The sequence below is a fragment of the Bos taurus genome, chromosome 1 (genome assembly GCF_002263795.3).
Source record: "Bos taurus isolate L1 Dominette 01449 registration number 42190680 breed Hereford chromosome 1, ARS-UCD2.0, whole genome shotgun sequence".
Taxonomy (NCBI): Eukaryota; Metazoa; Chordata; class Mammalia; order Artiodactyla; family Bovidae; genus Bos; species Bos taurus.
Window position 1 is genome coordinate 76,565,579 of NC_037328.1, and position 15,116 is coordinate 76,580,694.

Consider the following 15,116-nt stretch of genomic DNA (forward strand, 5'->3'; position numbering starts at 1 on the left):
TCTGTGGGGCCTTTCTATGAACACTATTTAAAATGAAAAGTTGTCTCCCAATACTTCTTGTCCCATGTGTCTGATTTATCTAAATCCATAAAACTTACTCTGTATCTTAATTACTTATTAACACTTTACTTTTTCCTGTTTCCTACCACTAGGATGTAAGCCTAAAAGAGAGAAAGAAATTTAATCTGTTTTGTACACTGCTGTGTTTTGAGTTTTTACAAAAGTACTGGGCACAGAGTCAGTCCAGTTCAGTCGCTCAGTTGTGTCCAACTCTCTGTGACCCCATGAACCACAGCACACCAGGCCTCCCTGTCCATCACCAACTCCTGGAGTTCACCCAAATCCATGTCCATTGAGTCGGTGATGCCATCCAACCATTTCATCCTCTGTCGTCCCCTTCTCCTCTTGCCCTCAATCTTTCCCAGCATCAGGGTCTTCTCAAGTGAGTCAGCTCTTCGCATCAGGTGGCCAAAGTACTAGAGTTTCAGCTTCAACATCAGTCCTTCCAATGAACACCCAGGACTGATCTCCTTTAGGGTGGACTGGTTTGATCTCCTTGCAGTCCAAGGGACTCTCAAGAGTATTCTCCACCTAGTTCAAGTAGATCCTCAATATTATTGAATGAGTAAATTAATGGAAAAAAAGTGGGAAAAATACAATGAGAGATTTGATAGGAAAGAAAATATTTTCTGCTAATGGTATCAGAAAAGTGATATTTGAACTGTAACCTTGAGAGTAGACATGGGAGATGAGTAGAAGGGTCTTGGGGAATTAACAATCTGAACAAAGTCACACTGATGGAAAAGTATTCAAGAAACATTGTCTCTCAGTTGGACTGGAGTGTTGACTATGTACGCAAAAGCAGAAAAATGTAAGTTGCTGAAGATAAGCTCAGAATAAAGAATGGAGTATCCCAAGTGCAGAGCAAAGCAAACCAAAACAAGTTTCATTTTGTGGAAAATGAGATGCAGATTCTTTGGGACTTGACACGTCATGGTCTAAGTTATATCCTAGAAAGACTGATTTGGTGGTGGTATCCACAAGAGTTTAAATAGGGGGAACTAGAATCACTGAAAGAAACTAGAAAAGCGATTATAAGAAGTGATGAGTCCTGAACCACAGTAGAGATGATAAACACAGAAAGGAGGGCTGTAAGATGTATTAAGAGTTTATTGACCCCTAGAGTAAACAAATACATTATACAGGGTGTTTGGAAGAACTGATCTCTTAATTACCAATTAACCCTGAATCAAATAGTACTTTATTAATTTTTTTACAGTATCACCTGAATTTTGAAACAATAAGCAGGTTTAATTTTTTTCTTCTTGAATTCATTAGCAAAAAATACTCTACAGTACATTGTAGGTAGTGATTATTTACCACAGCTTAGTGTCCTGTCGTTTTGGATTTATTTAACAGCAAGATCACAAATAGAACAGCTGCTGATGAGCACGATGCTGATTCCAGCATCAGCTGTGACTGCAGATAGTGTGAAACAGGGACAGGAGTCCTTAATGTAGGGGTGGCAACCAGGACAGGCATGGTGCAGCTGGGCCTCTTCTCACCCATACTAGGTCATGGGTCATCTGTCATCAAGCAATGCCAAGGGCAAAATTTAATGAAGTTGGATGTGGTGTTGGGACCCCCAGGATTCCAATATTGAAATTCATCTTACAAGTGATGAACAAAATCCTAAAATGCTATCTTTTATAGAACACTGCATCTGTAATGGAGTGGAGATGGAAGTAAGAAAGAGGCATGGCTTTATTACTTTGTACTCAGTGATACTGGTCATAATTAATTTATTTAACAAAACATGAATGGAAAATGTTATGTTCTCATTTTGTTGTTAAATTAAATTAGAGATTCAATAGATAGTTTCTGTCCACAGACACTTAGAGGATAGTAGGTGAAAGAGAAATACAATAAAGTATCATTCAGTAACAGAAGTCTTATGAACAATACGGTCACAGAGCAGGAATATCCAACTCTATCTGGGAATTTCATAGGTTTAAAAACATTTGAGCTGAAGTTGAAGCATTGTGTTGTGTGAACTCTCTTACATGGGGGAGGAAAAGAGCAGGCATTCCAACAGAAGTAACATTAGCAAAGGTATATAGAGCATGAAAATCCATGGCATGTTCAGAAAAGAGTACTTGGTCTGTATGTAGCTCAAATTCTTAGAATTCCTGGGGAAAAGAGAAAAATTTTGAAAGACTTTTGGGAAATAGATGAACAAGTGTTGATGAACAATTGACTCAGGTTGAGAGGGGAAGAGAGATCTCAGATCTGTTTTCATCTTGTGCAACTCAACTAGCATTTAATGTACTTATGATGAATCAGTTCCTTAGACATCTGACTTTGGATTACAGCTCAGAAGGAATCATGGATTATACCTTGAAACAAAGCGAAAAGTCTTGCTTCATTATTATACCAGCTTCTAGAATATCTGAGTTAGAACCACATCATGATGCTTGAATTGTATTGATGGGGAAACTATGACATAGTTGGTGCTTTGCTCAGGGTCTCATAGTAAAAGAATTATAGTGTGAATTAGAACTCAGATCTTCTAACTCCATAGATGTTACTGTTTATATACTGTGTAGTTTCAGAAGTAGTCTCCATTTATTTTTTGGCATGGTGAAATATATGAACATATATCACAATAATAAGGTCACTTGGAATTTCTTTGGGTAAAAGACAAGAGTATAAAGCTGTTAGGAAGCAAGACGGTAACTTTTTTTTTCAATCTAATTTACAAAGTGGTGACCTTGGAATTTGACATTAAAATCAGTTTAGAGAAATTGGAGGCATCAGAGTTGAACTATGAGGAGGCTCCATATAAACTTAATGTATCTTCTCAAAGCTACTGGTACCAGGCAGTGACAGAAAACAGATAAGGGAGAACAGAAAGAAGTAAGCTGTTTAGCTTTACAAGTGAGGAATGCATGTTACAGGAATTAGGTCTAAATAAAGCACAGTTCATGATTCCTTGAGAAGAAAACTTGTACCTTTTAAATATTCTTCCAATTATAACTAGACTTGGATGCTGGTGTATATGTATGTGAGAGAGAAGGGGGTTATTTAAGCATTACTATATAAACCAAGGGCTTCCCAGTGACTCCGTGGTAAAGAATCCACCTGCAATGCAGGAGATGTGGGTTTGATCCCTAGATAGGGAAGATCCTCAGGAGAAGGAAATGGCAACCCACTCTAGTATTCTTGCCTGGGAAATTCCATTGACAGAGGAGTCTGGTGGGCTACACTCTATGGGGTTGTAAAGAGTCGGGCACGACTGAGTGACTAAACAATGACAAAGTAAACCAAAGAAGCATAAAATGTCTAGTCCAACTCCATCCATTTATGGGGTTGGGGGGCTTAGAAGTATGAGATACAGGGGATCAATGACTTGATTATTAATATATAATCATTTCAGTTCAGAGCTAAGACTAGAACCTGGGTTACTTCAAAGAGAGCAATTACCTACTCATCCTTCCTTTTGCAGCAGCTGCTTTTTGAAATAAACTGTCACTTTCGATCTCTTTAGAAGCAAGCCCAGAATAAAAGTTCTATTTTTGGACTCAACTCCAGACCAAGAATATGGCTAACCAGCTCCACTTACCTCATCCATCTGCAGTTTTCAGAGTCTGCTTGCTTCTTTGTGGAGTAGAACAGAAAGAGGGGAGGGGAAGGAAAAGAGAGAAAGAAGAGAGAGATCGAGAGACAGAAACAGAAAGAAAGACAGAGATACCAGGACTACAGATGATATCATTCTTCTCTGGCTTACAGTCTTTCACTAAACGGAAGAAATGTCCTAGCCAGAACAAGTTAGTTAGCTCTCATTTGAGTTGTGGTGCCAGCGGGTTAGCTTATTGGCTTAGGGATGAAGTTAGGAAGGCTAATGACCAATCACTTTCCTTTTCTGAACTTCAATTTATTCAACTGAAAAAGTTTTTTTCTATGTTACAGGACTGGCTCTAAAATATGTTGACAGATTCTTTGATCCTGCCTTCAAGAGCTAAATTCCCCTCTTCTTGAGTTTGGGCTGGACGTTGGGACTCGTTTCTAACCAATAGACTATTGCAGAGATAATGATACATCACTTTGGAGACTGGGTCATAGATGATACTGAGACTCTCTCTGCCTCTCTCTCTGGAATCTCTTCCTCTGGTGTAAGCCAGCTGATGTGGCATATGGATACTAAGTCACCCTACGACCCTACAGGGAGGTCTATATGGCAAGGGACTGAGGCCTCCTACAAACACCCATGTGCCTGCACTTGGAAGTGGATCCTTTATCCTCAGTGAAGCCTACAGATGACCACAGCCCTGGACACACTCTGACAGTAACCTTAGGAGTAACTCTGATTAGGAACCACCCAGCTAAGCCTCTCCCAAATTCCTAACCCACAAAGAGATGTAATCAGTAGGTGTTGTTTCAAGCTTCTATGGGGAATTCATTATATGGCAATGCAAAACAAATAGAGCTATTTTTTTACTTCTTACTTTTTCAGAAATTGATTTTTTTTTGTAATCTTCAGTGTTTAGAGTCATATGAAATTGTATTGTCTATTCTCTAACTTTTAGGTATGAAAGATTATAATTACTCTATGTACTGTGGTAAGTACCCCAGAATTTAGTAGACTAAGGAGCTTCATTTGGACCTCTTCATTTGCTCAACTTTCTTCTATAATATCATTGTCATCTTCATCCCACTATCAAGCACATGTGCTGTGCTTAGTCACTTCAGCCATGTCTGACTCTATGCAACCCGATGGTCTGTAGCCCACCAACGCTCCTCTGTTCATGGAATTTTCCAGGCAAGAGTACTGGAATTGGTTGCCATGCCCTCCTCCACAGAATCTTCCCAACTCAGGGACTGAACCCACATCTCTTACTTCTCCTGCATTGGTAGAGGGGTTCTTTACCACTAACACCATCTGGGAAGCCCAAGTAAATAGTTTCCACATTTTACAGCTTCACATTTATTATATAAGTTTACCTTTATGACAATCCAATGAGGTAAATATTATATTGCTCTTATTTTATATATGAGGAAATTAAAAACATGAGAGCAAAAGTGTTTGCTTGAAAATCACACACAGTTTATAGGAGAGTTGTTACTCCAATTCAGGTCTTCTGACTCCTATCTAGTATTTTTTCCACTATATCAAGAGCCCATATGATGGAAGTAACCATTCAACTTTATTCCTTAATACCTGACATCCACTCCACATTTTAGCTTTCAAGTATGATATTTGGGGAATTTTATATATCATCTGTCCCTTTTTTATTACTGGGGTTTGTGAAAAAATGAATGGGTTCATTTATTCTTTTTTTTTCTCCTGACACTTCTTGAAAGTCATCAAATTGTTTTGCTTATAGCCAAGTTACTACACCTTCAACACTTTCCTGTTCTAGATGACAGATCATATGTTCTGGCCTTCTTTGTCTATGCACTTAAGTAATTACATTGGTGATTTTTATAATGTTATCATCTGCATTGGTTTTCCTCATATATTATATAATTTCATTTTAAGATATAAGAATAAAAGACTCAAGTCTTAATATGTGGGAATGAGTTTTAAGTTTTTCATTTTAAGGGAAAAAATTGTCTAGTGTATCAGGATTTTTTAACCTCTTTACGCCAAATTTGTAATATGTCACTATTGATTTTTCATTGAAATATTTGCAAATATTGTACGGACAACTTGAGGCAGTTATCCTTTACAAGATTTTATATATATATATATATATATATATATATATATATATGTGTGTGTGTGTGTGTGTGTGTGTATAAATCATTTTGGTAGATGTATCAGTCTGGAGTAAGCTCAGTTTTTAAAAAGATGTTCAATTCTGGTTAAGAACCATTGTCCAAGGTATGTTTCAAAATATGACACCAAATTACAAATTGTGCTTGGTGCCCAGTTGCTTCAGTTATATCCCACTCTTGTGATCCCATGGACTGTGACCCATTAGGCTCCTTTGTCCATGGGATTTCCCATGCAAGATTACTGGAGTGGGTTGCCATTTCCTTCTCCGGGGGGTCTTCCTGACATGGGGATTCAAACGTACGTCTCCTGCACTGCAGGCAGATTCTTTACTGACTGAACTCCCAGGGAAGCCCAAATTATAAATTATTCACAAGCATATGACACAGTTTTAGACAATAGAAAAGCAGTAAGTTGTTATGTATACCTTTGTGTCTTAAATGAAAAATACATCAAAGATTGTATCTTGAGGTTTTTTTTTTCAATATGGCAATAGAGTGTTAATGGTCTTATTACCTGAAGTAGGATAAAAATAGCTCATGATCTGAGTTCAGTTTATTTTGAATCTTTTTGCTTCCTTTCCATGCACCCATTTCAAAGAACATTCTTTCCATTTAAATATTTTTAAGTGTTTTTAAGTTGTCCCAAATAAAAAACTTGTAAATTATTCTCTGAAGATTTGGAATGTGTCAATAGTGTCCTCACCTCACTAGGGCATAAAACCTCTTCTTTGTTCAATATTATAACATAAAACCAAATTATATATATATATATATACATATATATGTATATATATGTATATATATATATATACACACACACACCTATACATGTATAACAATCACTTCAGTGTACAGCAGAAATTAACAAAACATTGTAAGCCAAGTATGGTGGTAGTGGTTTAGTCACTGATTAATGTCCGAGTCTTGTGATTCCATGGACTGTAGCCCACCAGACTACTCTGTCCATGGGATTTCCCAGGCAAGAATACTGGAGTGGGTTGTGATTTCCTTCTCCAAGGGATCTTCCTGACCCAGGAATCGAACCCATGGCTCCTGATTGCAGATGCTTTACCAGGGAGCCACCCAGGAAGCCTAAAACCAACTACGTTTAAATGTAGGAAAAAAGTTTCTTAAGCATCAATCTTTACCACTCCCAAAATAGCACTTTTTTATGATAAAATGCTATTTCACGATATTAGAAGAGTCATATAAACATTCAGATTTTAGTACAGAGAATCCAAATCATAGAGCAGATGCCTAGATAATAGTAGACTTCATAAAGTACACATTAGCATTAGTCTCTTCCTTCATCTTAGCTTTAACATGTTCAGCTTGAATTCCCTATTTAGCTTTTCAGATAAATGAATAAGTGATGCTTTCTAATGACTGTGTTACATACTCTGCTGTGTTCTAAATGTCTTTAATTCTTCTGAGGGTTCCTGAATATTCAAAAATGAAATGGCTCATTGGCAGATAGTTTGAGCATCACATTCTTAGAGAACTAACTGAATGGAAATTAACCAAATACAGAAACTTAAAATTTTTCAATTTTTAAGAATGCTTCCCCTTAATTAGAAGCTATATTTATTGTGCATTTCTTCAGTAATTTTTCTTTGGGGAACGTTTAAATGCAAGGTCTACACTTTTCTGTACACTGTTGTTTTTTTTTGTTTTTCTCCAACAGCAATCTGACTTGACAGGTTGGCAACCTGAGGTAGGGTGTTGGCAGCAAAGTCCTTTTATTCCTTCATTACCAAAGTATGTGACATATCTCAGTTTGTAGGTCTCTTGGCTCTTCAGGCAATCTCAGTATCCCATTCTTAGACACAGATAATGTTATGTGTTTTCCAAGCTCTATTTCATTCTTCTTTCCAGGAACACAGGAAGACTGCATTTTCCAGCCTTCTCTATGACTAGATCAGTATGTGTAGCTAGTTCTGGCCAATGAATTAAGAAAGTACCAAGTATGATAATTAGTCTGAAATATAGAATAACAGGCTGCCACACATTTCAGGTTGCAATGCTAAAGAAAGTAAGCCTTTATGCCTGGACAAGTAGCATATATAAGAAATGTCTTGTTATATGAAGCTACTAAAATGTTGAGGTTATTTGTTAGCACAGCATTGCTTATGTGATTCTGATAATTATATATTATAAGCTACAGCAATCCTATCAGATTCCAAATGTCAGTGTTTGATGTTTTGTACATTAGAAATATATTCCATTAGCTACTCATTTATTCAAATGTCTCCTCGTGCTGAGGCAACTCTAAGGGTTAAACTTGCCCTATATTTTCATCTATAGCCTGTAAACACCTATAGCTTATTAAAAGGATGATTCGTAGTCCTCCTTGGCTGGAGAAAATCAGAGCCTACAAGGGTAAAAGAGGTGTTAAAGAGAGATAAAAATTACTGTTTCTTAAGCTTTTTTGTAAATCAGAATCACCTGGGAAGTTTATTCTGAGTGCAAATCTGCTCCACTCAAGAGATCCTCATATTGCATAGGATCAAGAAATATGCATTTTAATATGAAACCAAAATTGACTCTCATGTGGATGTATCTAGGAATACACTTTAAGGAACTTTAGAGTAGACTCTAATAGAGGCTATCTCCTTTTATAGCCTGAGTAGTATAAAAATATGATGGGGTTTGAAAGAATTATCATAGGTAGTTGTTTGATGCATAGAATACTTTATTTGATTATCAAGGGCCTAGACAATGTCCAGTACTTAATAAACCAGTCTCTCTGGAGTAGGGGCTTCACCTGAGATCTTCACCTGTAAGATGCCCTTCTCCAAACAATTTTTAGACACAAAGGTTTGAAAGAAGTGCCATAGGGATTGTTTGTCCTTCTGCACACATCTTTATGATTAGTTCAATTTATTATTCATAACTTTTTCAAAAACATTAGTTTAGTAACATTAGTTTACTAACCACCTCAGATCTTCACACAGGAAGTAAATATATTATTACCAGAGATTTTACTAATTATAAGAAGAAGTACTTGTAACTCATGGTGTAAATGATAGTTCCTAAAATATTATATTCTATTTTCAAGATGAACAGTGAACATATTTTTATTTTCCATAAAGAAAAATACAAATTATCTATTTGGGGAGAAAATTATAATACGATCATAGATTCTAAAAAACAAAATTATTCTACTTTTTAATACTTAAATGTTATAATATTTTAAAGTGAAATTATAGAAACCATAATATGAGAAGGTCAGTTGTCACACCACATACTTGATATGACATTTAATTTGCTGTGTATGGGTTAATATTAACTGCCTTTTTGATTGGAATGTATAACAGTTCAAGTTAAATAGTTCTAATTAGGTGGCTTTGTAAGAGGAATACTTCCACTTGAGTCTTACAAGAGTAGTCCTACAATCGGCACTGGGTCAGTGGTCAGAAGCCCAGATTAGAAGCCCAACTCTTGCTAATTGATTGAGTGTCATTAGGAAAGTCACTTAATCTGGATAATATGTTCCTGTTCTGTACTGCTTTTGTGTTAAAAAATGATGTAATAAAATCAATTTGTAAGCCATAAATAATTATGCAAATGGAGTGGTTTCACTATGGATATAAAATTGGCCAACAATTATTGAGCACTTACAATGTGCCAGACACTGTGATATGAACCTACATGAGTTATACAATTTAATACTCACAAAGTCCAATAAGTTTAATAATATTATCTCTGTTTTAGCTCACAGGAGATGGAGACCCTTAGAGCCCATGGTAAAATAGGAGAGAAGCGGGTCTCATATTTATCTCTACTTAACTTGAAACTTATTCCTGAAAAGGAAATATTCCTGTGTAAGTGAAATCCATTTAACTTACAGCCATATCAATTGAGTCAGGAATCTGCATGACCCATGAGGAAATATTTTTCTCCTTATTCACCCCACTGAAATGTCTTGTACTGAACACTACATTCAAGTGTACCGTGTTGGGTCAGGAAATAATCATATAACCTCCTTGCTTTTCTCCATACAGTACAAGTATGGTCTATGATCTGTCCGAACATCTTTTAGATTTTGGCTATATGCCAAAAATCATAACATTTTATTGGTTACATTGTGCTTATATTGTCAATGGATATTGATACTGACCAAAACTGAGCTTTTGAGATTATCCAGCTACACATTCATAGTAAGAGTTCATGTTTAATTTTTCATGCCTCTGCCACTAGTCTTTTCAATTATTTTCTTCACTTAGGAAATAATTTATAAATGACAAAAGTAATCTATCAGTTTTCCCAAACATATTTTATGGTTTGAAACACTGTGCTAATAAGGAATAAGACTGATTACAGATAACAGCATTCTCTCCCTACTTGGGATTTGGAGCAACTTACATTAGCCACTATTTAACAGATTTAGAGAGAAACTACCTATCTGTCTTCCAAGTGAAGATTCCTGAACATACATCAAGAATGGATTAATCTCTTTAAGAAGGCCTGCAATGTAGAACATGAGTTGCACACTGTCATTTACTGCTGGGTGTTCAGGTGGGGTGGCCTGTCCTTTCCTAACTGTAAGTTTCTTGTTGAGTCCTATTTACTCTGGAGAGCCCTATTCCCTCATCTTATTTCTGCATGAAAAGGATCTAATCGCTTCTTGTTTCAACAGAGTTCTATATTTCTTTCCAAGGGGAGGAGTGGGATGAAAACTCTGGTTTCTTTCTCCGGCCCTCGTTCATTATTAAAAACCGAGAAAGGCTGACGTGCACTGGGCCATAGCTCATGAGGAGTCATGTTTGTGTGCTGAAGTGAGTGCTAATGTCTGGTACCACCTTTGCCTCCTTTTACTTTGCTCCTGTTCATAAGCAGTAGATTGTGCTTCTAATTTTCTTACAGTAAAACCACCATGCAGGGACCCTTTACCAGACTAGATGGAAGACACACTATTTCCAGCTTTTTCTCCTTAATGGAGTGTTGGGTCAGTTCAGCCCTATTCTGAGTGTCTGGATGTCTTCAGTTTGGGGAGGGAATAAATGTTTTCCATTATTTCCTTAGGGCCAGTCTGTGTTCTTCAGTCTCAATATCACCAGGGTTATTTGGATACCCATTCGACACATTCTTTTTGAGTGAATACTTTAGCTCTGAAATTACAAATTAGTGGCCCTTTGGGTGAATATGTGCTTATGTGTTTAGGTTGTTTCTTTTTTTTTTTAAAGTTGTTTCATAATTGACAGATTACTTAAAAATCTAGACTTTGAGATTCATTTGAAAAATGATACACTTTCAACACTGGGGCTTAATCATTGACAGGAATCAAATGAAACAGAGTGAAGGATGGTCCTTTTAAAAGAAATATATACTTCACCTCCAGGCTTAATTATCTCTATTTTCTCCCTGACTTGGAAATCAAATGCTATGTGCCTTTTATGATTGTATTAAAATATTTAAAGAGATATTTATCTCTATCTATGTCCATATACACATGAGTACTAGAGGAAGAACATTGTATTATACTTATATGTGGCCCTCTTTTCTCCTTTTTCTTACATTTTGACCCTTGTAGGCACTTGAATGACTATCCTCAGAATTCCAAATGAGAAGAAGGGATGGATGGACCAAACTCTACCCTAACCCCTAACCATACTGAATTTTTCAGCTGTCATTTCTAAAATTATAAGGATATTTTTGTATAGCTCTTCATTTCCTTTGAGACATTTTCTCATTCTCTTTTGGCCCTTTCCTAGATCATTCCTAGAAAGAAACTAAAGACACATCTCAGCTTTCCTAGTACCCAAACCAAATCTCAAATTCCTTAGAGAGAATAGTCTTCAGATATGAATGTAAAAGCCATAAAAAAGTAGAAGGGAAAGAGAGAGGTAAAAATTTGTTAGTACAAATGAAATCACATAAAAATATAACTTTATTGATGCTAACAACTTTAGGCAGTTTAGAGAACACTAGTTTACAGTGAGACAGAACACTATGTATCCCTGTGTGGGAGTACTTGGTTCTTCCTGGGAAAATGTTCTGTAGGTTTCCCATTGAGCCTGTTCCTACAGCTTCCACCAAAATTGAAACTGACTTCTTTCCATGATGCTCCCTCGAGATGCACATACCCTGTTAAGTGTCATAGCCCAAGTACACCTGACTGACTTATAGTATGAGGTTGGTCAACAAACTCAAAGGAAACACTGAAATTCTTTGCTCTGTTTAAAACCATGGGGTAAGAGAGAGGATCAAACTTTAGGCAACTTGCACATACTGACCTTCTAGGGCCCAAGAAGAGTGTGCTCTTCTGAGACCATTAGAGGCAATAAATCTGGATTCAGGTCCTTCAGGTCTTTTGTCTCCTAGAAATAAATAGTTTTTAAAAATCAATAAAGGGGACACAACCTGATAGTCCATTAGATGATAAAAATGTCAATTATTCCCATAGGTTCATGACACATAATGGGCTGGTAGAAATAGCAGCCACCACCCACCACACAGTAATTATAGGATATAAAAGTCATTGTTATTGGATAAATCCGTGAAATGGTGAAGAGCAAGGGCTGAAATCTGGGGAGCAGGGGGTTCCAATCTGGTGCCATTTTGTATCCATTGAGTTTCTGACTCTTGGGGAACAGGCTTACAGAGGTGTGTCTCCCACTGGGGCTGGGTATGGATCTCTGCCCGGCTCTTGCTCCTAAGCTGACTCTCTCCTTCACAGTAGGTGACACAGCACCGGCAGGCTGCAGAGGGCTTCCCTCTGTGCTTGGACATCGTGTCTGGGCCCGGAGAAGCGCCTGCAGCTCTCCCTGAGCTCTGGAGTTCTGGGGGCTCTTTCAAACGACTTTTCCTCCTTTGAACGTGGTCCAGACTGATGTCAGACTGGGAAGAGCAGCTCTCATTCCAGCCAGAGCTGGCACTCAGACTTCTCAGTGGAAGAGCCAGTCTCAAGGCCTTCCAGAATTTAGAGCCAGAATGTTTGGACTTTTCTCCCTTCCAGCTCACAAAAGATACAGACTCCTTCAGCTGTAGGATGCTTGGGTGTGGCTGCTCAAGGGGACGATACTCAACCACAATGAGCTTGGTGGCAATGGAGTTCTGGCACATGACACCCAGTTTGAACTCTAGCATGCTGATGCTCTTTTCTGTCACATAATCTGGGCTCAGCACAACAATCATCCTCCGGCTCCTTTGAATGAAGTCAAAAACTGCTTCCACTGTATCTATAGGAAAATGAAAGATAGGACAATGCCTAGTGAAAACATACAAGTTTCAGTTCATTGTTGACAGTCTTAGGGAGGACAGGCAATGAACACTTGGGAATACAAGATCGAAGTGTTAAATAATCTACTCCAGTAAGGAATCTCATTTACACTATTCTTATTGTTACAGTGTCTGCTACCTTCAAGGATGAGGAAGTAACCACCTCTAAAAGCAGCTAATTTCAGCTCTACTTGTAAATAATTTCTCGTTTTGAAAAGTTGTTTCCTTGTACTTTAGTGGTCTTAGATCTAACATTTTAAAATACTTTAAGTATTTCATAATTATTGTGATCTCATTGTATTTTTTTCCTCATCTCTAGATTAAATAACTTCATGAATTTTATATCTTATTCTCCATATGAATTGGTAACAAGTCTCTTCCCTTTTTTTACTGATTTTTTTTCTTAATACAATTCAGTTTATGTATATATATATGTCACCTAAGAGTATTATCATGAACAGGACTGAACATAATGCTCCAGACACAGTCTTATCAGCAAAGATCTACAGGGCATTACTAGCTCCTAGGATCCACACAGTTATAGCTCTTGATACTTAAAATTTTTGGACATATCAGAGAGTTCATAGTAGTGACTGTGATGTCAACCAAAATTCCCTTTCTTTTTCTCTGTATGTCAAGAATTGGTCTGAGTAACAATTAAAGAGGCAACAACAATGACAACAATAACTGGTAAAAATCAGCCAATTAGACTTCTCACCAAGCATTCAATTCCAATAGTTTTTGTGGTGAATTTGGGCAAAACCTAACAAAAGCTTCTTGAGATAAACTCCATGCTAAACTCATTGTGAGATTTAGGAGCTTAAACAGATTTTCTGAAGGAAATTCCAAACTTGTAAATTGCAGCTGTTGACAACTCTGAAAACACACGCTGTGAACAGACCACGAGATTGAGCACCTATGCTTTTCAGGCCAGGAGTGAAGCACTGAGGGAGAAACTTCTCAGTCTGTGAAGACAAGCTGAAAGTTTGCAGTGAATTGGATGATGAATTTGACAGAGAATGAAGGAGCTTTGCTCTCTACCATATTCTTTCTTTCCAACTGTTGAATTTAACATGAATTTGAAGGAAAACCAAAAGAGATGTGCTCAGTGTTTAAGAACTTGTGACTGGCTTTATCAAGAGCACAAAGTATTTTAGTGACTTTTTGCTTCAATCTTATCTTTTTGCTTCAATCACTTTTCTTCAAAGCCTGTTTGTGTGTGTGTGTATCTGTGTGTCTTGGTAACTCCTTTTTCTTTCCTATCTTATTCAGAATCTTATGTTTCTACCTTTCATAAAACCGAGGATGCAAGTTTAGGAAGTCTACTGTTTCTCCTGTATCATGATGAATATGATATAACCCTAAGATAACATGGATAATTTTTCAACAAAAGGAACTCGGGCACTCAAATTGCATGTGTGTAGGGAGGAGGTGTGTAACTGTGTGTATGGTTCATTTCTAAATAGTCACTTTAGGAAAATGTTTGTTCTGTCCAAAGGGGGTACCATTGTTGAAAATAAAACATTGTCTTAGACCCTCTAAAAAATTATCTTTAAAACCTATGGGTTTTTTTTTTTAATTTGTTTTTAATTTTGGTAATCCACTTGAAAGTCGAGGATTTGCCTTTTAGAGAGGGTAATGCAAAAAAAATAAAATAAATAAATATGAATGGTGGAATTCCAGACATTGAGGAATAGATTAGAAGATAGTTTTCAGATAAGAGTTGGTCTATACTTCGGCCTCTTCATATAATACTTTGAAGGAAACCGCCTCCTTTATGGCCTATATTAATATCTTCCGTGCTGTTAAATTTCATATTTGAGGATGTTAATTATAATTTTTTTAATGATGACTATTATTTGGAGGGGGCATCTTAAATTAGGTTGTTTATTCTGTTTGGCTCAAAAAAAAAAAGAAGAAGAAAACCTGAGGTGTGGCTATAGATTGATAAGGCCAGTTTTTTTGTGTGTGGTAATAAATTGGGTTTGGAGTGACAGTTTCTGATCTAGAACTCTCCACTACTCTAGAATAATCTTGCCTATAAAAGTTACAATATCCTTGGTATTAACTTGGGAGTAGAAAGAAAACTAAAACAAAACTAGGACTGTAATTTTGTT

General features: G+C 36.9%; 1 protein-coding gene across 10 annotated transcripts in view; it reads right to left on the minus strand.

Moving 5' to 3' along the window:
* The window catches only part of IL1RAP (interleukin 1 receptor accessory protein), a 244,081-nt gene that overhangs the window by 86,177 nt on the left and 142,788 nt on the right, over window positions 1–15,116 (minus strand). For 6 of the 10 annotated variants that reach the window (NM_001430306.1, XM_059885858.1, XM_015471906.3 and 3 more), the window contains one exon: window positions 1,151–12,959. In NM_001430306.1, the coding sequence (NP_001417235.1) occupies window positions 12,241–12,959 (719 nt within the window). In that variant the 3' untranslated portion in view covers window positions 1,151–12,240. Of the gene's footprint in view, window positions 1–1,150; window positions 12,960–15,116 lie in introns of those variants that run through there. The other 4 variants (NM_001430307.1, XM_015471911.3, NR_190885.1 and 1 more) reach the window with 3 other exon arrangements.